Source organism: Hyposmocoma kahamanoa, unplaced genomic scaffold (genome assembly GCF_003589595.1).
Source record: "Hyposmocoma kahamanoa isolate Upper Pololo Valley unplaced genomic scaffold, ASM358959v1 86, whole genome shotgun sequence".
Lineage (NCBI taxonomy): Eukaryota > Metazoa > Arthropoda > Insecta > Lepidoptera > Cosmopterigidae > Hyposmocoma > Hyposmocoma kahamanoa.
In genome coordinates this window covers 16,623,965-16,645,645 of record NW_020654289.1, presented here as the reverse complement: position 1 = coordinate 16,645,645, position 21,681 = coordinate 16,623,965, and the positions used below count along the sequence as shown (strand labels likewise).

At 38.8% G+C, this 21,681-nt stretch overlaps 1 protein-coding gene across 1 annotated transcript in view; it reads left to right on the top strand.

Moving 5' to 3' along the window:
* The window catches only part of LOC113234929 (gonadotropin-releasing hormone II receptor-like), a 184,901-nt gene that overhangs the window by 151,870 nt on the left and 11,350 nt on the right, over positions 1–21,681 (top strand). Inside the window, 3 exon segments of the mRNA XM_026470450.1 lie at positions 8,456–8,612; positions 16,143–16,330; positions 17,276–17,340. Of these exon segments, the coding sequence (XP_026326235.1) occupies positions 8,456–8,612; positions 16,143–16,330; positions 17,276–17,340 (410 nt within the window).

Below are 21,681 nucleotides of genomic sequence, written 5' to 3'. Positions count from 1 at the left end.
GTAATTTAAACACAAAATTATTATCTCTGATAATCAATTTAACTGCCACCGTAGCCGAACTGTTACCGGACTGCCACGCAGAGGTCCCAGGTTCGATTCCCGGGCCGAGAGAAATATTTATATAGAAATATTTATTTCTCCCGTGAGTTTGGGTGTAATTTGTGGTTATCTATGTGTGTATCCATGGCACCCGCAAACCAGGGTTTCCCTAGTGCGGGGCTATGTTGAGTGTGTGCGTTATTATTATAATAATCATCATGATTAAGTAATAGGACGTGGTAACAAGCTATAATATGTAGGTATGTACGTGTTTAAAAAAAAAGAATTCCATGATGTGTACATATATTATTTCATCACACTTGCTCGTAAGTAGTACAGCGTACAGCAAAACTAGGCGGTCTTTTTGTGATGCAACCCTAGCGGCGGTAATGGACTTTTTGTTTTAGTTCTATTCTCCCACCACCCGCTCGGAGCACGGACGTAGACCTCGCGCCAAATACGCGTCCACAAATCGCAGTGGACTTTTTGATTTAATTTTCAGAGGGATTATATTATTTGATCCTCAAAGAAATGATTGATCTATTGTAAATGTGCACTTTTTTAAATAAACGATATTTTGTTATGTTTGATATATCTATAAATTGTTCCGTCTATATCAGTATATCTTTTGATATTGATCTCCTACTAAATCTTGGTTGCTTGCTTGCGCCCTCCATTCAAGTATATGAAAAAGCAGAAACCAATTTGCTTGCGTGTACGGACATGTTGTCAGGTCAAATCGTATCATAATTAATATAATATTAGTATACAAATATAATCAACATTTACTTAGTTTAAAAATAACTATCTAAATTTTGTTTTTAATGCTCATTTGTTTTAGTTTTGAGGCCCAACATAAAACTACCATAGTTAATTTATAGAAATCAAACATTTATTGCTTAGCTCTGAACAGATAAAAATATCTATGACCGTTTAGATTTTTTTGCCTGCTGCTTTTGCAAATTTAAAAAGAGCCTTTTGCAAAAACTAATATAAATACAGTCTTTATTTCGTCTATAATTTATATACGGTACTTACTCATAAGTACTATGACATACATAAATAAACACTACGTTTTATTCATACGTAAAAGTCAAAGCAAAATGCTTTAATGCTCCAAAAAAAAATATTCTTTATGTGGGACTTATTTGTGAGATACTGAAAAGTGTGTAAATATTAAATGAATAAACTTTATTTTCAACTTCCTCACAAGTGTAAAATGAAAAATATATGCCACACGGGCGGAAAAGCAATTACACACCTTCTGGCCATTAAAGTTTTGAATGTCTCTCTGTTCTTAATTGCGTATTTACCGCCTTTTTAACTTAAGGTACCTAATGTTAATGAATAGGGAACTAATCACTTGCAGTAACGGCTTCGGTTAAACTACGGTTTTTGGTATTCGTCCAGGGAAGTACTGCCACCTTACCTATTTCTGCCGTCGAAGTGTGCATCACTTCCGCGTTCCGGTTTTAAAGGGTAAGAGTGCTGGTGAAATTACAGGCACGTAAGACCTGTCACCTTATATCTCAGGATGACGGGCACAGTAGTAATGCCCCTCAGAGCTATGTGATTTATAGTTCTGAGTGGTAATATGGGCCGGCGAAGTCGGCCGTAAAGTCCTAAATTACACCCACAGGCATTTTCATTACATCATCGCTCTAAGGCGGTAATAGATTTTTTTTAAATTTAATTGCACTGTACTCTTATAGGCACGTCAAAAGTAACTAATAAGGCTAAAAGTATCTATAGAAACAGCTAAACATTTTGCGATTTAACTATATTTTACTAAATTAATTTTATAAATTGTAATTCTGCAGTATTTTTAGTCTTTCGAAATTATTTATTTTATATCTGATACGACATGGCTATTATGCGTTTTTGCCTTTTACAACATTTAAATTTAAATTCCGAAAAATTCAGGGATGCTAGCCCGAATTTGAACCCACTCTGCTTGAATTCAGATTAAGCTACTGCGGCAGTGTGAGAATTCTATAGGCTTTTCGTATTTTTGAGACGTTTTTAAGACACAAATGAAACTTAACCATGAACACATGACATTAACATATAAGTAGAAAACACTGCGGTTTGGACAAGGATAAAGTTTGTATAAAAACGGGTTTATAGGCAAATGTGGGTCGGGCGCTAACAATGAGTGAAGAAGATCTGAGAAAAGTATATTTACGGAGTTTATCAATTAAATAATTTATAAGACAAATGCAAACGTAAATAAATATGCCATTAAAGGACGTAAAATTAAGTAAGTAACTGACATATCCCTAAAAGTGAATTGCAAAACTTCAGTGGCACTTGCCGAAGGGGCAAAAGATTTCTCGAGTGGTACGCGGTCACAACTAACACGCAGCGTGGCAGACCGCCCACAAGGAGGACCGATGACTTGGTGAAGACTGCGAGAATCCGTTGCTTGCGAGCAGCACAAGACCGGTCGTTGTGGTGCTGGTTCTTTTTTTAATAGAATAAATTATAAATCCATATGTATAAACACATGAAAGGAGATTTCCGCACGATGTACGTCTTTTGCTGTACGTCTGGTGCACTCTAGGCAACAATTAGCGACTTCGAAAATGAAGAAGCGATATAAAAAAGAAGACATATTTAGGTATTAGCCAAAACCTTTGAATTTTTTTTTTATTGTATTTTATTTATTTGAGAAACATATATTTCATTTTTAACACATATGAAACAAACACTAGTCAAAACAGTTTCCACTAATGTCTAAAACAAGTTACGCTGGATAGACAAATTTGTACTTAGCTATAAGCAGGTAACAACTAACATAATAAGTACCACTTGATCAACAAATTATAAATCACTTTTAATTATAATTTAAATTTATTGAATATCCTGATGTTCAACCACCATGATATTCAATTATGTTGTGCGAAATCACTCCACTAGTTTGTTATAAGTATTATAATACAAAAATCGAACACTAAGAAAAATTCCTTCGATCGATTAATAATTATGTTAACAGCTTCCTAATGACACATTTGAACCGGAATGGCTTATTGTCAGATATATTAATTTCTTTATATTCGTCCATTGCCCTTATTCGTTATTAAATTGGGTACGAGCTCATATAAGGAACCTATTTTTAGAATAATTAGTGCGACAATAAGGTATTGAAAATAGGCCTTGTGGACGTAGGTTTTGTAATACCAAGCGACGGGACGAATAAGTCGTGCGCCTGGTGGTAAGCGACACACCTATCCATAACAGTTGCAATGCCATTCAGAGCTTTAAATCGCAAAGATCTTAGGAGTACGGCTACAGCGCCAGTCACTCTGAGACGTAAGTTACTAAGTCCTATGTGCCTGTAATTTCATTAGCACCCTTACCCTTCCAACCCGGAACGCAGTAATATGAGCATTACTGCTTGGCGGCACAAATAGGTAAGGTGGCAGTACTTCCCTGGACTATTAACTCTTTCACAAAGAGCTCTACTGCTACTGAAAATACGAACTAATGTGGTTTAATCTCTCATTCTAGTGGATGGCATAAAAAAAGTAGTTCTTATTAGTTACCTTGTACGTGTGTAACATTATACTTTTTCTATTGCTCCTATATTAAATAGAAGTTTGCATTATAGTGTTTGCCGTCATTACAACGCTTTTCGCGTCTGTGCAACAAGCGAAAAGCGTTGTTGAGATAGCAATTTCTAAAATTTTTCAGAATACCTGTTGCGCTCTGATACCGGCGCTTCGCAGTCCTTTTAAATTAAAATTTAAATAGAAAGGCAAAGAGATTATAAATACGAATATGACACATACAGGTTTGTAGCGACTGCCTTGATTAGTAAAATACCAGCTTAAATGTTCATTAGTCCCCGAGTTGTTTTATTTCTGTCTCAATAATAAAAAAATACATCAAGAAACCACTTAATAATATCCAGACAGATAAATCAAAATACCACCTAACCAAACATGTATCTAAATAAAATCTTCGTGGCACTACAAGTTGCCCCGACAAAACGGATTGAAACCACCCAATATTAAATGTAAGGAAACAACCCTGTGCATATAACCGTACCTAATAGGTTCCGTCTGAACGCATTCCAAGAGCAAATTATGTATATACATTCTCAGGAATTCCAAACGCTTCGCAATTCGATAAGTTTACCCTTTGCATTAAATACAAAAATTTGTTGTCCGGATCGATCTGTACTTATTTTATAATAATATTTAACTCTATACTACAAAATTCATTATTGACATAACCTCAAAAAGAAACTTGCGTAATTTAACTTTCAAGAATAAGTTTGGCTATTCAAAGGGTAAATGTTGCCAGCCTTCTGAACACGATGCCTCAGAGTGCGGATTTAAAGGAAATTCTATATATAAAGTTTATAATTATTAAGTTGTTAATTAAATTTTACTTTCTCTAAGTAAAATGAATTCAGTATAAATAAATAGGAACTATTATGGAAATACAAATGAAAAATTTTTCAACTGGTTCAGTACTGTATGAAACTTGTATTGTTCTTTCCGATTGACTCCACTCAATTTGAATGGTTAACCAAAATTATTGTTTATGTACGCTTATAAAATTATTTTAATGCTCGGTAATGTTGTTTTGTTATTAAAAGTGCGGTCCACAACTGAAATTTGTCATAACCCTCGTGTACCACTATTGTACTCGTAGATAATCATTTCTAAAGAATCAATTTAGTTGTTTTGAAAATTAAATTTGTTTAGTACTGAAGAGGATTGTTTATGGCAATGGTTTTCATTTAATTTATTATTCTTTATAAACCACAAATTTGCAACAAAATAATCGCAAAACCTATTTTAATGAAATTATCAAATTCATTTCTAAACACATTTCATTTGTATACTCTAGACGAAATTTTATTATTAAATATTGATGTCATGGTGGGAACAAAAATACGCTATTTAACAATCGACACATTTAATTCATTTCGTGAAACGGTACATTTTGTGAAACTTTGTTATTTGTCAGCGCTAAACAACTATGGAAAATGTGCAAACCTATCAGATACCGAGATATTTTTAACTGCCTCTGTGGCCAAACGGTTATAATGCTGGTCTGGTCACAGAGGTCCCGAGTTTCATTCCCGGGCTAGGAGAAATATTTGTATGGTCTACATTTATTTCTCTTGCGAGTTTGGGTGTAATTTGTAGTTGTCTATGTATGTCCATGACAACCGCGGCACAGGGTTTCCCTAGTGCGCTATGAGTGTGTGCGTTAAAAAAAGTTAAACTTTTAACGTCAAAGAGCTCAATCAGAGTGCAGGTGTGTCCACACGTCGAAATCGCAAACAAATGCTGAACCAAGCACTGTGAAATGTACGGGCGGACCGAACCAATATCTACCCACGCGACACGCGCGGCCACCGTGAACGCAACAAGCGTCTACGTCCTACGTATGTACATTTGAATAAGGCCTAAAGGCCCCCTTGCGGCCGTGAAAAATATTCGAAGTTTTGTTTTATAAACAAAGTTTTTATTTTTCTGACTGCTTAATCAGGCGTGTAGACGTAAAAGTAACGAAAGACCAAAGTTTTTTAAACACATACACAGTTTATCCTCGTTTCGTTATGATTTAGAATACGACAACAGCATATGACTTGTGTTATAAAGGACGAAAGTGCAATGATAATCACGAGAATTTGTTTCGTTAAGCGAACAATTTTGCGAACAGAATTATTGTTACACCATCGACACTACTAAAACAAACGAAAAAAACGTTGCGCGTTTCGCGTTTGAGATCCGGATAGGAGCGAAACGAGGAACTTGTTTCTCGTACTTATTACATCGACACAAAGGATTTCTGAGCGGCTTAAGAGTCTATACTACGTAATAATACGGTTCATTGTGCTTGGGTCGAGCGGCAAGGACTTATTAAAACCTACAAGTTGTAAACATAATTTAAAGAAATTAACATTTTTGTCACAATATTCTCGTGTAATATTGAAATAACCTTTGATATGTGGAGTACTTACGTATTAACATTGTTATTCCGCATCGCGGATTGGTATCTCGTCTCGATTATGGGAGTACGATATTGAAGCAAAAACCAAATGTTGACCAAATTTTGAATTTGAGGCACTCTTGTATAAACACACACAACAAGAATAAAAACGTCTGCTACTTGATGTCTGTTAAACACCGAGCGAACGCTTGACTCGATACTGCCTTAGCTCGAAATTCAATTTTTTTCCGTAATAACACAGTTGATCTTGCTTGAGTCGAGCGGTAGGGACACTGGCTTTATTTCTGAATAATTTTTTTTACAAACGAAATTAAAGCCATTTGAAAAATGTATATCGTATAGTACCTACACGTCTTCTATTTAATTCAGTAGATATAAAAAAAAAAATCGTTAGTTTATGAAAGTACCTATTGAAAATTTCGAAACAAGTTTGTTTGTGTTCTTTTTTGCAATGCGAACATTTGTAGGAATCGTGTTTTCACACCGTATAGTAATATCCTCAATGTTACTATATATTTTTTCCAATGTGATTGATTCGACACTTACTTGTTATGCGGAATCAACCAAAGCCATTTGTGGTAGTATAGACTCTTAACGTGTTTTGGTAAGTGTGGTGAACCCATAAATATTCGGTGTCGATGAGAACTTTGTAACGGTCGCCACTTAACATCGAGTATATAACCAGAAATGTAGACGAAATAAGGGTCATATATTCCTGGTAATACATTAGCGATACTACTCTTATAAATATCAACTCTCGTTTGCACTGAAATATAGACAGGCCAACTACTGACCTGTGTTTACGTCTCCGTATATTCCAAAAAATATTCTGTATTTATTGTAATAAAGATAGTATCTTTAACAATGCCGTGCCGTTCGATTCGGTGGTGTGGGAAAAACAGCAAAACATCTAATTACAAAACACGGAATCACATTTCATCGGTAATCAAATATTAAATATGTAATTTTGCAATTTTCGTCCATTATAGCAAAGCTCATGTTAACTGGACGATTTGAAGTGAAACAGTTGACACCCATTGACGACACCTCAAACTCGGGCTAGCCAATCGGAGCGCAGTTGTCACAGTACTTGGTACTTGGTGTAACGGGCTGGTGTCAGCAACTCGACGTCAAGGCGCCTATTTTGCGTGTGGAGTAATGATATGGCAGAATAGTTTTCAAACAAATTAAATAACATTTCGTTCTTATTTCTGGTTATATACTCGATGCCACTTAATTACCACTTAAATTATCATAATCGACATGTACATCGCACGGGCTTATTACACAAAAGTATTGTTAGAATTACTCTTATATAAGAATTCAAAATATCGTCGCGTATACTGCAATATTAATTTTTTAGCAGTAGAGCTCCTTGTGAAAGAGTTCATCCAGAAAAGGACTACCACAAGGACTACTACAAGGCCATGGGTGGCTTGTTAACTTATGTCCCAGGGTGACGGGCGCAGTGCTGCCGTCCACTAAAACGCGGCCAAGTGAGAAATGGTCAAATATCTGTTTTAAATAGCAAAAGATAGAGCACAAAATTCTCTTTTAAAAACAGTTAAAATTATTAAACGTGTTCGACTTATCGGAACTTACCCCAACGATGCATAGCTGAAATATTAAACAATTTCAATATTCTAAAACTAGGTTATGGATTTTTATGATATCTTATAAAATTATTGTGTCACTTAGCCGCGTTATTGGTTAACGGACGGCAGAGTAAAAGTGCCCCTTAGATCTTTGCGATTGGAAGCTCTGAGTGGCACTGCAACTGTAACGGGAAGGCGTGTTGTTTTCCACCAGGCTTTCCACGACTTGCCCCATGTATTTTCATCAGCATCCAAGCCCAGAACGCAGCGATGCACACATTACTGCTCGGCGGCAGAAATAGATAAGGTGGTAGACGAACTCTTTCACATGGAGCTCTGTTGCTACTAAACCTATGCCATGCTACGAAGGTTTACACACTCATAATAACGCATACACTCAACACAGCCCCGCATTAGGGAAACCCTGAGTCGCGGGTGCCATGGACGCACACGTAGACACCTACAAATTACACCCAAATTCACGAGAGAAATAAATGTAGGCCATACACATATTTCTCCCGGCCCGGGAAGGACCTCTGCGTGGCAGTCCGACATGGTAACCACGGAGGCAGGTGTACACTTTAAATACTTAAAGGGTCACATTTTAAATATTTTAAAATTCCCAATATGCAGATTTCTTCGCGTTGCTTACCTTCGCTATCCAATATTACATAATGTAATATAACAATCAAATTTGGCCGTACATATCTCGAAAAACCTCATTTGTACAAGAGAGTGGATAACCAAGTTAAGCGCCAAAAGAACCCAACTATCCCTATTATTTTTTCTCTACTCCCTACTTTCCCTACTCTTAATATATTACTTATTATTTCAAAATTTTGTTCCAGACAAATATATCCAGCCTTCAGAGCGTACTCGAATCCAGCTCCGTCGATCAGACCAAAGACCTCTGGCCAGAGCCAGACGGAGAACTTTGCGGATGACTGTTACGATCGTCACGGTGTTCGCTTGTTGCTGGCTTCCCTATGCTACAATGACGTTATGGTAAGACTTGTTGCCAAATGTTCCCTAGAATCGGACATTTATTGTGTTTAAAATGTGCAGTCACCTGCATGTGAGAATTTATTTAGTATGAATAATGAGGGTACAGCGTGAATAGTACTATAGTCCGTTCCAATCCATTTTAGACGAAAAGTAAACAAACAAGTCACTGACCCGATCATAGACTGTCTAGTATACAATTGTAATGCCAACTACAAATCGATTAATAAATTAAATGAATCGATTTGAGTTATGCTAGCGGTTCTTCTTACATAATCTATCCTTAATTTAAAATTCTCCTTCAAATCCTTACGCTTAGATACTTGTTCGATTGCGATTGAAATTTTCTATTTACTAATCGATTACAAAAATTTAAATTGAATGAACCGAATGTTTTTTTCCGTACAGCACTATGCAACCATAGATTATTCATACATGTATTATAATTAATAAATGCCTCACTGTTTTACTCAAAGCAAAAAATACGATTGTACGATGTTATTCAAATGAATATTGTTGGAAAAAGTGATGAGACAGCAAGTCAAAATCTTTGAAATATAAGTGAAAGTGTTACTTATTCGATTTATTGAGTGATTGCTTTACAATTTTAACTAAACTTCTAAAATGGATTAGAAAAGACTATACGTAGGTACTCATTTTATTGCCAAGTAATTAACACTACTGCTCCAAGTACTATTCCTCTGGTGATTTGTATTGGTGTTTACGCGTTTACACAACAATTTTGTGATTACGCGGTCTCCATACTAGGGCCAAACTTTGATGATCGAATCTTTGATCACCCAGATTTAACACCCGAAATCTCGCTACATATCATAAGTATACTCTACAATTGTATTTTATTCAGTGTTGTACGTAAACAATACATATATTTTACCACACGCAAAATAGGCGCCTTGATGTCAAGTTGCGGACACCAGCCCGTTATACCAAGTACCGAGTACATATATTTTATTGAACGCAAACTAATAACTAAACCATAATGGATAGATACATAAAAAAACGTAAAAGAGTTTATAAATAGAAAATTTCCTCGATGGCATCGTGCCAAGAAGGCTGGCAATATTTCTCCTTTGAATGGCTAAACTTATTCTTAGACGGAAATAACTGCCAGGCTTGTGGTCACCGGACGCTTCTACGAGGCAATCCAACAGCTCGTTCGCTAGAAGTTTCGCCTGTGGACCCCAGGCACCCAGGGTTTCAACCGTAAAAGGCTCAAATCTGTAACCTTTGTCACTAAAGGTTGGCGTATTTGGGCATTTTGCGGTTCTCGGCCGCTCTGGCGACAGAGCATGGTGCACGCCCGCGCTTGCAAGGACATGCGAGCCCCCTCGTACAGTGTCCACACAGGTTGCGTCCTACACTAACTGTCTCCCTTTTTTTTTTATTTTTTTATTTTTTTTATTTATTTATATCAGGTAACAGAGACCCATGTATACATACCTTATAGACTAACATACATAACAATATAAAAACAAAATACACCTATATTACATATACCTTAAAACAAACATACATACAATATAATAATAAAAACTAATCTACACGATTTCCCTTATCGGCGGCGTGTGGCGCAATCTGGTGTCAGGTAACCGGCCGCGGAATCGCCGATATATGACACCCTTCGGCCAAAATTCCTCTTTCATGAAGGTCGAAAGATGTTCGGTCGGTATTCTCACCACAAACGAATTGAAGTTCACGTTGCGGCGAGACTCCAACCGCTCGACCCTCAGGGTGTATTTGGTTTTATGCCTGATATACTCCACTATCTCCTCAGACTTCGTGGAGTAATGCAGCCGCGACAGGTACATCAACGTCGTCGGTACGGCCGGACGCAGCAGGAAGTTCGGTCCTGTCGGAGCTGTGCCACACTGGTTACGGCTGGTGGGCTTCCTCTTCACCACCTTTGTGAAGCCATCCTCGTCGCACTGGACCGTCTGCCTCTGTGGTTTTGCAACTTCAGAGACAGGCACACGGAAATTGTTTTTATCCTTAGCCGATTGCCGCCGCTCAAATTTCGAAGTGGCGGGTCGGCTAGTTGAAGCGGCTACAGCGGCTACAGCGGCGTATGCACGTGTCGGGGTTGACGTGCACACGCGTGACATTTCCACCGAGGCAGAGGGGCGGGCAGCGGGGCGCGGCGCATCATGCGCGGTGGCAGCAACGAATGGTGACGCATTGTGTGCCGACTCGAAACTGCTGACCGAGGCATTCAGCGCTGCTCCGCGTCGTGTGTTTACATTAGAGGCTTCTGGTGACCTACATACCGAAACAGCATTGCTTAATAATGCAACTTGGGTACGCAGCCCACTTATGATGTTATCCGAAGCCTCTAATTTACACTGTACTTCGGCTAGGCTAGACTTCAGGGACGTAATGTCCTTCAGCAGCCTAGTAACATCGACGTGGTCGAACGTGACGGGGGGCAGCTTGTGCAGCTCCTTCGCCACGAATGTAGGCACGTCGTCCGGGTCAGTCTCCTTCAGCAGCGTGATTATGTCTTGGAGACTCTTCACGCCTCCATCCCTCCGGCGAGATGGCATCTCTTCGGCTTTACCGAGACGCTGGAAAACCAGCATCTTGCCACTGCAAATCTCATCTTCACTGAAATTTGATTTGCATATCTGCACTATGCTGACTTCATCCATGGTGTCGATAGCGTGTATAATGAACGCCAGGAGCTCATTGGCAATGAGTTGCTGGGAACTCATTGTTAATTACGCGCAGCGGCTTGTGCCGCTCGAAACACGAGTTAGGTGTAATTAACTCACTTCGTCGTGGCACGTCCGTTTCCGAACGCGCATTGCTATGGACTGAAATGGACTAAAATATTTTTTGACGGGGGGGAAATCTTTATGGATACCCCTGAGCCCAGGGAGACTCAGGGGTTATGTGGGGACTCTCCCTCCACACTGGAAGGCCTACCCCACTAAAACCCCCCCGGGTTTCCCTCTCGCGCCAACGGAGGGGCGAGTCGGTTGTCCTCCGACCCGCCCCCCAGACGAGTGAGGCCGTGCAATGCAGGCTCCGGAGTCCCTGTCCAGAGCCCGCTGGTCTCACTAGGGGATTAGGCGAGCAGCGAACTGCCTTCGCCTTCTCCCCGTACGTCTGCGCCGGAGCGGGTGCGCGTCCGCCGCGTCCTCGCGCACCCGCTCCTCGGCCTCCTTTTGCGACATAACCTCTGCGCAAAAGGAGGCCACCGCCTCCCAGGACTCCTCGCTATCGAGCATGGTGGCAACCCCGCTCGGCAGCGAGAGGTCCTGCCCTACAGTCCCCGTCAGAGTGCGGCGCTGCTCATCCCACCGGCTACACACCTCTAGGGTGTGCTGCGCGGTGTCATCCGCAGCGCCGCACTCGTGGCACGACGGGGACGGTTCCCTCCTCGCCACCTTGTGCAGGTAGTGACCGAAGCAGCCGTGCCCGGTCAGCACCTGCACAAGGTGGTACGACAGTGACCCGTGGGACCGGTTTACCCACTCTACGAGGAGGGCACTAACTGTCTCCCTGCCTTCTATGGACCAACAGTCATACGGTTAGGCCTCTTACTGTCACTGCGGCAAATACCAGTGGGATCGAGAATTGCCGGTGTTGTATGTTGCATAGAAATATAAAATGTTTGAGAAACGATATTTTTAATATTTTTATTTTATTTCTTGTTTCAAAATAGTCAAATGGATTGGTCTGGTCAGTACAATCGTGGGCAGCTGACCGCGCGCTATTTCTATTTATTTATTCAAATAAGTCATGTATCCATATCAATTGACGCGGCCTTGATTTGGAAGTTGTTGCGACTGCAAAAGAACTCCAGTAGCTGCAAACGACTCAACATCGGCATATAACATACACCCAATCCCCATACTATCCAATTAGCAGTCCCTATCTACTGACCCGAGAGATAAGGTTTTCCGGAGAGACTACGGGCTCGACGGCAAGACAAGGGCACAGCGGGCATCCGGGCATCCGGGCCAAACCCTCCGCCAGTGATACGCCTTCACGGGTGTCTCTGGTGGACCCGGACTTGAATATGGACTCGCTGGGGTTTGTGGTGAGCTGCAGAGACGGACATGTTTGTCTGCCCCGGTTGCATGTGCCGGGGGCGTCTGTCTCGTGCGCAACTAGCGCGTCTTAGTAGCGGTCTAGTTGAGGGCCTGAAGCGAGGAGACGCGCGAGACACGTGAGTCGCTCTTTAAGTTGGAAGCTATGTTCGAACATTGTCCCAGGACACTGCGACTGGCATCGCCGGCACTAGCCCTGAGAGCTAGCAAAGGATAAGCTTGATATCCTCCCGTCTCTCTAGCCGCTTAGGTTATTGCGAACTGTAGAGACGTCGTTTTTCGGCGTTTGAAAGTGAGCGTCCTACACTAACTGCTCCGCCACTAATAATTTGACAGTGGACTTTGAGTCGACGGCTTAGTGGTGGTAACCGCTAGTTGTGCTATGCGCAACGGGAAGTGAACATGCCTACAGCTCCGGCACCTATCTGTAAAATAGGGAGGGTACTGTATGTGGACCCGGGACGGCTCAACTGAGGCCTAGCCTCTCGAGAACCGGATGAAGTCAAGTGACAGAGGTCTGTGACAACACTGTACACTGGCTGATCTGGAGTCAGAACCTGAACTTATTAGCTTCCTGTGCGCGCACAGGTTATAGTGCTCTTTCCGTACACCCTAACGGTCGGTAGCGAGGGTCACTATATTGAAAACTAATGTAGAATGATATGAGGCTGTCCAATTAGAGGCGCGCGACCGAACATGTTATAGTGAACGTGGCTGTTTACCGACATTCGCGTGTAATTGAAAAATTTCGTGTCGTTTTCCCGTAACCCATTTTAGAACGAATAAACGGCAGCCTTTGTAGTTCTTATTGATAACAAGTACCTATAGATATGTTATATTTTCGAGATCTATTTTGAAAATGAGTTGTTTGTGTGTAGAATACAATCTCCGACGCCCAGTCGCTGACATAGTCGCTATTAAAACTTACCGCTATGGCTGCGGTCGCTCGCGGCTATTTGCTTAGGACATTTTGATTGTTATATTATATAAGTCAGACCAAGCAACCATTTCTGCAGTATACCTATTAACTTCGAATGCTGATGACAATTTTATATGACATGATTTGAGGACGTTGTTGTACAGGGTTACACGGTATAGCTCTGTAGTCAGTTGCCCGAACAACTTAACTATGAATATTTATTACATTTTTGACATTGAAGAGCCTACTCATAGTAAGAACACCAATCTTTTTAGTAGGTACATTATTAGAAGATAATAATATTATTATATATTATTATGTACTAGTATTTACAGAGCTTTAAAAAATAAAATAGCATCCTCAAATGCTTAATCAATTAAAATAATAGATGTAAATAACTCCGAAGGTTACGCTTGTGGCATCATGCCAAGAAGGCGACCAAAGTCTGCCGTTTAGATCGTTATAATCATAGTACCAATAGTAAGACAAGTGTGGTAACTCCATACAAACATTGGAACGCGGCTTGTAAATGTGTATTCTCTCCTTCAAAACGAAATCTCTGAAAGCGCGAAAAGTCACGAAATAAGTATCGCGTCTTTCTATTTAACAAGAAATTATTTCACCGTGTAGTATTAAATAAATAAAATATCGAAGAGATTTATGTAAATAAATAAGTTAAACTTAACTTTAAATCGTCACCGAAGTACTTATTTTAGAAAATAAAATCGAAAATGCATTGTTTCCACTGCGTTCGTGTGATTTGCGGCAACTGCCGCAACCGGCGATTGTGTCCGGCTGCCACAACCGCCGACCGTTTATATGAAAAGAGAAATAATATAGACGTGAATTGCCGGTTGCTTTTTATATCGAACACAAGACATACGTTTGCGCGCCGCCTAATTGTTGTAAAGTAGGGTAATTGACGACTGCGAATGACTTGCATCAAAGATCAAATCTTTTTCTTCTAAATCTTTATTTATTAAATATTTTTCTTGTAAATTTACTTATGAATGAATATTTTATTATTTTTTTCATACGTGTATATGTGGAACACGTAATGGCATCATTAAATCGGTTACCTATCAATAGTCCGAATTGACATTTTCCAGAAATAACGTTTGGTCGAAATGTCATAACCTCGAAAGTAATTTTGAGAGGAAAATGTTTTTTCTTTTAAACCTATCTTAACCTAACCTAGCTAAACCTAATCGTGTATTTGCGATAAACATTCAACATAACCTTAAAGAACAACTGTTTCGTTATAATTCAGTTTTCGATGAAATGAAACTTGGAACAAGCGTTGTTTCGGACAAAAAATTTTCGACTTTATGATAGGTTACCCATTAAATCAGATTTAATAAAACAATAATATTTTCACCCAAACTTGTATTGTCATTCATTATTTAAATTTACGTCATAACACAAAAACATGATCAAAAACATGATTTGATGGCCAGGACAACCACAAAATTATAACAAAATTATATGTTATACTGTTGATGTTCTATCATTCTGCGTCAAGTTTTTTTCAACCGTATAGCTACGTATGGATATTTACTGAGACCAAATATTTTTTAGGTCGGGAGTATAGAGTTATCTCTAGGCAAGCACATGCACGCCCACATCTTTACTTCGTCTGATGTGATGCAAAAGAATGCCTATTTAAAAAAATACTCTATTCACAATGTATCTCCGAAATTGTGTTACTAATTTCATATTTCTGCTTTCTCAACCAGACATAAGGTGGTTTACCGCCGGCGAGGCGAGGCGAGACGAGGCGAGACGAGGATTGAAATTTGTATGACAAAATTTCAATTCTCTCATGACCAATCTTCGGTGAAAATAGTCAGGATTGACGAGGATGAGCAAGACAAGAATTGAAATATTTGTTGATGTAATGTTGAACAGATTTGCTGCCTTCAGAGACTATTATGCTCTGCAACACAACTTCTCGCGCGAGCTCGCCATGGCTATTAATATCAATCGCGAGATTGTGGGGTACGCACTATTTGAGATTTAAAACAGATGGTTTCATCTGATTCTTCTTCCGTTAAAATATTTAATAAAAATATTTTACGGGACATGTTACTTCAACCGTATATTTATCTCTAGATGAATTCAGTTCAGTCAGCACCGAACCTTCACTATCCACAATCACAGCGCAAGCCCGCTCAATGTCGCGATGACTAGTTCGAGATCGCGATGTCTCATGCGAGCTCGCGTGAATTATTAATGGCAATTTTTAGAGGAAATAGGCCGGCGAGATTTTAGCTCTCGTCTCTCCTCGTCTCGTCGGTGGAAAACCACCTTTATGTTGCCTTGACTAGACTACTACAATTTTGAATTGAGCATACAAGACAATTTAACATACAAAACAATACGAAAAAAACTGTACGTAAGAAGATGAATGCTGTATTCACTATAAAATTTCGCAAGCTCTGCGAAATATTATCTGTATGCTTAGTACAAAATCTCCTTATTTTCTAATACGTTATTCTATAAAGGCAGCGATATCTGCCGTACACTGAACCTTCTGTTTAGGTATATGCTAGATCGGCAGTCAGCAATTCACGTATCAGCCAGAGTTCAGGACTTATTCTTCATCATGGCCGTTTCAAACTCCTGCATGAATCCATTGGTCTATGGCTCCTACACCTTGGACTACAGGACATTACTCATGACAATGAGAAAGATCTTCTGTGTTCATAGCAGCCCTTCTGATATGCCTGGTAAGTTTCTTATGTACTGTCTCGTCTTGGATATGTTTTATTTTAATAGACTTCAAAAAAAGGAGGACTTTCTAAATTACAATGTATTTTTTTTATTTACGTTAAGCGATAACTCGATTTCTCGATTTGTGAACTGTTTTTGGAGATATTGGTCATATTTAAATTTCAAGGAAATATTCCATCTCTAAAGGTAGTAAACTAGGGGATAAATCCTGTTTCGCGCAATTTCCGCTAACCTATTTCAATTAAAATTGTCAAATAGACGTAATTTCACGAACTTTTGAGGTCGGTTTTTTTTTTAAAAAAACTACAATTATTTCTTTGGTTTTGCGATTGCTGCCCATTCAATTAACCATTTTTTTATCTAAATAGCGTATACTTGTTTTTTTTTTCAATCAAATACACTCTCTCTGAAATAAACACTCTTGTACTCTAAATTCTTAAATAATCATACAATGTCATAATGTTCCGAAATTCGACTGCCCTAATTTCATTGACATTGGTCTCTCTGATTATCACTCAAAATTGTTACTGGCACAAATAACAAAAAGTGTTTTCATAAAGTCTTAGGGTCGTATTCCAGAACTCTACTCAATACTCAAGTCAGGACATGAGTATTGCAGTGAGCAATGAAAATCATACTCAAGTCCTTGCCATTAGGGTCGTATTTCCAGTGCTTGAAATCATACTCAAGTCTGCTCAAATCCTGACTTAAGTATTGAGTAGAGTTCTGGAATACGACCCTGAGATACGTATTTAATTTACAGTGTACTAATTGTATTTTACTAATTTGTTTGATGTTAACTGTACTCTTGTAAAATAATTCTAAGTTTATCAACAAAATTTCAAAATCCCCTGTTTAGATATATCTATTGTATACAATTATTACATTTATTATTTATTTTTACAATTACTATGTACAAAAAAGATAATTGATGTTTTCAGGAATTTCGGCTCCAGATACTCTGAAAAGTAAATTGGCAACTAATGACGTTATACGCCCCGAAACAGTAAGTACAATCAGGGAATTAATTGGCCATTACCTTTTTGAACTTTCTGATTTTTTAATGTACTTGACACTAAAGAAATAAGGTATTATTTATCTTTATGCTCTAATGGTTTAAATTTACTTAATAAGTAAAAAAGTCGATGTTCAATTTAATAATTCGAATTTAATGAAGTATGGACATGAAAAGCTAAGTGAAAGACATGAATAAGGTGCACCCTGTATATACAACTTGCAACCCACTAAAGCTCCTTGTAAAAGAGTTCGTCCAGGGAAGTACTGCCGCCATATCTATTTCTACTACCAAGCGGTAATGTGAGCATTTCTGTGTTCCGGTTTTGAAGGGTAAGGCTGCTGGTGAAATTACAAGCACATGAGACTTGTCAACTTTTGTACCAGGTAGACGGACGCAGTAGCAATGCTCTCAACTCTTTGCGATTTAAAGCTCTGAGTGGCACTGCGGCTACTAATGGACAGGCGTGTCGTTTACCACCAGGCGCACGACTTATTCGTCCTGTCACTTGGTATCATATAAAGAAAACAAAAACTACCGAAAGATTGATCTGGAAGTCTTTGAAACCTGGGATTTCCTAAATAAGTAAATAAGAGGCAAGCATTCTTTCTACTTGTCTACTACATTACATTTATGTTTAATACTTGCATTAAAATTGAAAAACATTTTCACACATTACTAAGCTGTAATTTATATAAATAAATAAATAATAAAGCACAATAATAACGTAATTTAGCGCGAATTTTGAAAAACGCGTTATAACGAAATCGTGAAATGTATTACTGTATTTTTTCTTAGAACGCACACACTCATAGTCCAGCACTAGGGAAACCCGGCGTTGCGGGTGTCATAAACACACACATACACAACCACAAATTACACCCAAACTCACGAGAGAAATAAATGGAAATGGCCGGGAGAAATATGTGTATGGCCTTATGTAGGCACATATTTCTCCCGGCCTGGGAATCGAACCCAGGAGTTCGGCCACTGAGGCAGTTAAAAAGTTATATTCTTTCGAAGTGGTCGAATTCGTAGAAACCTTGACAAACTTTATTAAAAATTATTCCAGGTTTGCGTTTCCCTTCGTTCAATATTCGAAGTTGGAAAGAAGTAAAACTTCTTTGAATATATCTTTTTTTAAATTGTAAATCAAAGAATATGGCAAAAATATAAATTAATCTGCCGCACCCAACCAGAATAATTCTGACCTGGACAAGTCGGATATACCAGGGGGCACAGTTTCAGGAAGTGACACGCCCGGGATTGTGGAAGGGAAGACCAACCAGCCGCAACCGGTGGCCAGATTCCTACCGGTTATGCAGCGCGTGACAGAAAGTAGGTAGTAGGGGTAGTTAGTTATTTCGGTAGGCGGTTAGGTAGTATTATTAGGAATGAGCGTTGATAGTGTTGGACTTCGTGTTGCCTTAGTGGATTCTCCTGGGTGAGGATGTGTTCTCGTACATAGAACTCAACTCATAGAACTCAAAGAAGGGGAAAGAAATTCTGATTTGGTGTCGGTTTCCGAAATTCTATGTATTTCTTCAACTGCTTGCCTAAATTTATCATTATCTTTAGTTAGTTCTATCCAGTCGTTTTCGTTACGTTGATAGTAATTCCATGTTATCTTTTATGGAGACGTTTCAGGTAAATATGAGTCTTCCTATTTTGAGTTGTGGTGCTCTAAGTGTTCGTGCTGCATGTAAAATGTGTGGGTGTTTTCTTCAGCCTCAAGCCCAAAGCCTCAGATATTTTATTCGTTTGCTGGCTTTCGTTCCAATACATTGTGTATTTTTCTTTCAATTGGTTTAGTTCGTGCGCAATTAATCATACTTCTGAGTTACTACTATAACCTCAGAAGTATTATAAATATTAACCTTTCGTATCTTCTCAGCTTCGCTCTATTGGCTTTTGTAAGCGCGGCTGCTTTAAGGCCGTAAGTCATTGTAGGTTCAATCACCATCTTGTATATTAAGCGGGCTGTTTGCCATTAGATTTTTGATAGCATTACGAAATGTGTTATTATTTTTGCATTCTTGATAGCTTGTTTACATCTTGTGTGTACTGTAGTTTTGTGGCTGTGAGTAGAGCTTATGTACGTGCCTAAATAGTTAATTTCTTTTGTTGGCAGTATGTTAGTTCTGCGTAAGAATCGGGCGTTCTTTGTGTTCCGGTTTGAATTGGGTTGCGTAGGAAAACTTTTGTTATTTTGGTGTATATTTTGAGTCCTATTGTGCAGAAAAGGCAGGTTCTGTCAATGATATCCAGTTTGCTTAGTGAGTTGGATATCATGAATATGTTGTCTGCGAATGATAGTACTACCGGTAAGGAGATTTTCTTATCTTGGTCAAGTTGGAGGAACTCTATTTCTTCCTTGAGTGTTCTCATTAGGTCGTCCATTATCAGAGTGAACAATCGTGGCGAGAGTGGGCACCCCTGTTTTTTTCTTCTTTTCCTTTCGTTATCCAATTTGTTTGTTGTCCAAACCATTTTATGTTCGTTATTTCGTTCATGTAGGCCTTAAACCTGTTTGTTGGGGTTTTTATTCCTTCAAGTAAGAAATATATTCCGGAGTTCATTTAGGTTTACAGAGTCATAAGCTTTCTTCCAAGATTCATCAAGTATTCGCATGAGTGCAAAAATGTGGTCGTCTGTTGATCTGTTTTAGAGAAATGCTGCTTGGTAATTTCCTAGTTCCGCTACAGTCGCTTATAGTCTTTGCAATAGGAATTGCCCATATTGCAAATAGATATTTTTTCTGTAATCGTCGATGTTTTTGGGGCGTGAGTATTGGGAATAGGGACTTGTACTTTTCGAATCCAACACAAGAATTTGGCCTGAAAACAAAACATAGTAATGTTTTGCCTTGAATAATTCGGGTTTGTCTTGAATAATTCGGTTACTATATGATCCATTAATGTCGCGATGCCGTTTTTTTATTTCTATGATTATTTCCTGAAATATTTCCTCGTTCATGTCTTCGACGAGTTTTGATTGGTCTTCAATTGGAATCGTTGTTATGTGCATTTTCTCGAAGCCCTTGAAAAAACATTGACATTCTTTTTCATCCCGTCTCACTTTCTGTTTTTTGCAGTTTTGCCCTACATTCCTTCAGTTGTTTTGAAAAAGTGGGGTCTGAAGGTTACCGGTTTTTTAAAACATTCACTTTTTGTAATCGTACGATGGCAACTCTAAGCTCTTTGTTTATGTTAAGGTGGATAGATAAAGTGGCGTTGATACTTCGAGTCCCAGGAAATCAAACCATTGTTGGCCATTTTGGTTTTTAAAAGTATTTCCCGTATTTCGTTTTGATATTTGGTTGCCGTATTCTCTCCTTGTAGCAGTTCATAGTCAAAGTTTTTGTGGTTAAATTCTTTGCTGTCGGCGGTTGTATCTTTTGATGTATGCTTACGTTTTTTCGATTGAAGTCGTTGGTAGTTTACCTCACCAAAAGTTATTTTGTGGTCAGTAATGTTATCAGTATGTGCACCTGCAATGAAGTTGAAGATGGGGGCAATTTTATAGATGTGATAATATGGTCTAACTGTGAATGTCTGGTTCCGGTTACCAACTAACTTTGCAAGATTTTCAGCCAAATGACGTATCCAGTCTGAGTTTTTCTGTTTTGATTAGATTCAGGAGTATTTCGCCGTTGTCGTTGTTCCATGAAATAGGTTTTTGGAGATAAGTTTAGCTTTTTCTACACCCATCAAGCAGTCTTTATATTGGAATCCCTTGCTATAATTATTATCGATTGGTTCGGTTGGTTTTAATGAGTTTTTGGAGTGCTGAAAATGTTTTCGGTGGTTTGGATGTAGCGTTTAGTATGTGGGCCGTGATTATGTACCATTTCTTAGTGTTGGCCAGTTATTGTGGTTGTCATTCTCTGGTAGTCTTCTGTGATAGTTTTCATTTGAAGGTCAATATACTTTCGTACCAATATTACTAAGCCGCGGCTTTTGTTCTGTTTGCTCAGGTGCAAGTTATAATGTTTTGATATATATGCTCCCGTGTTCATGTTCGTTTCTTGTAAGCAAACTATGTGAATTCCTTTGTTTTCTAATTGGACATCTATGTTTGCTTTTTTTGTTGGCGTTAAGGAATTTTTAGGGTAAATTGCATCACTTGTGTTGTGTTACTGTTGTCGGTGCATTTGGATAATTTGTTTATGATGTAGCTATGCACGTGTCGAGCCTAGTTTTAGTGAATATTGAGATGGAATATTTATTTCTTTATATGTATTTGTGTTTTGTTTTTGAAGAGTTTTGTTGAATGTTTTAGACGTCTAGCTTTATTTTTACAAGAGAAATAACGTTACTTTGACAGTTTGCA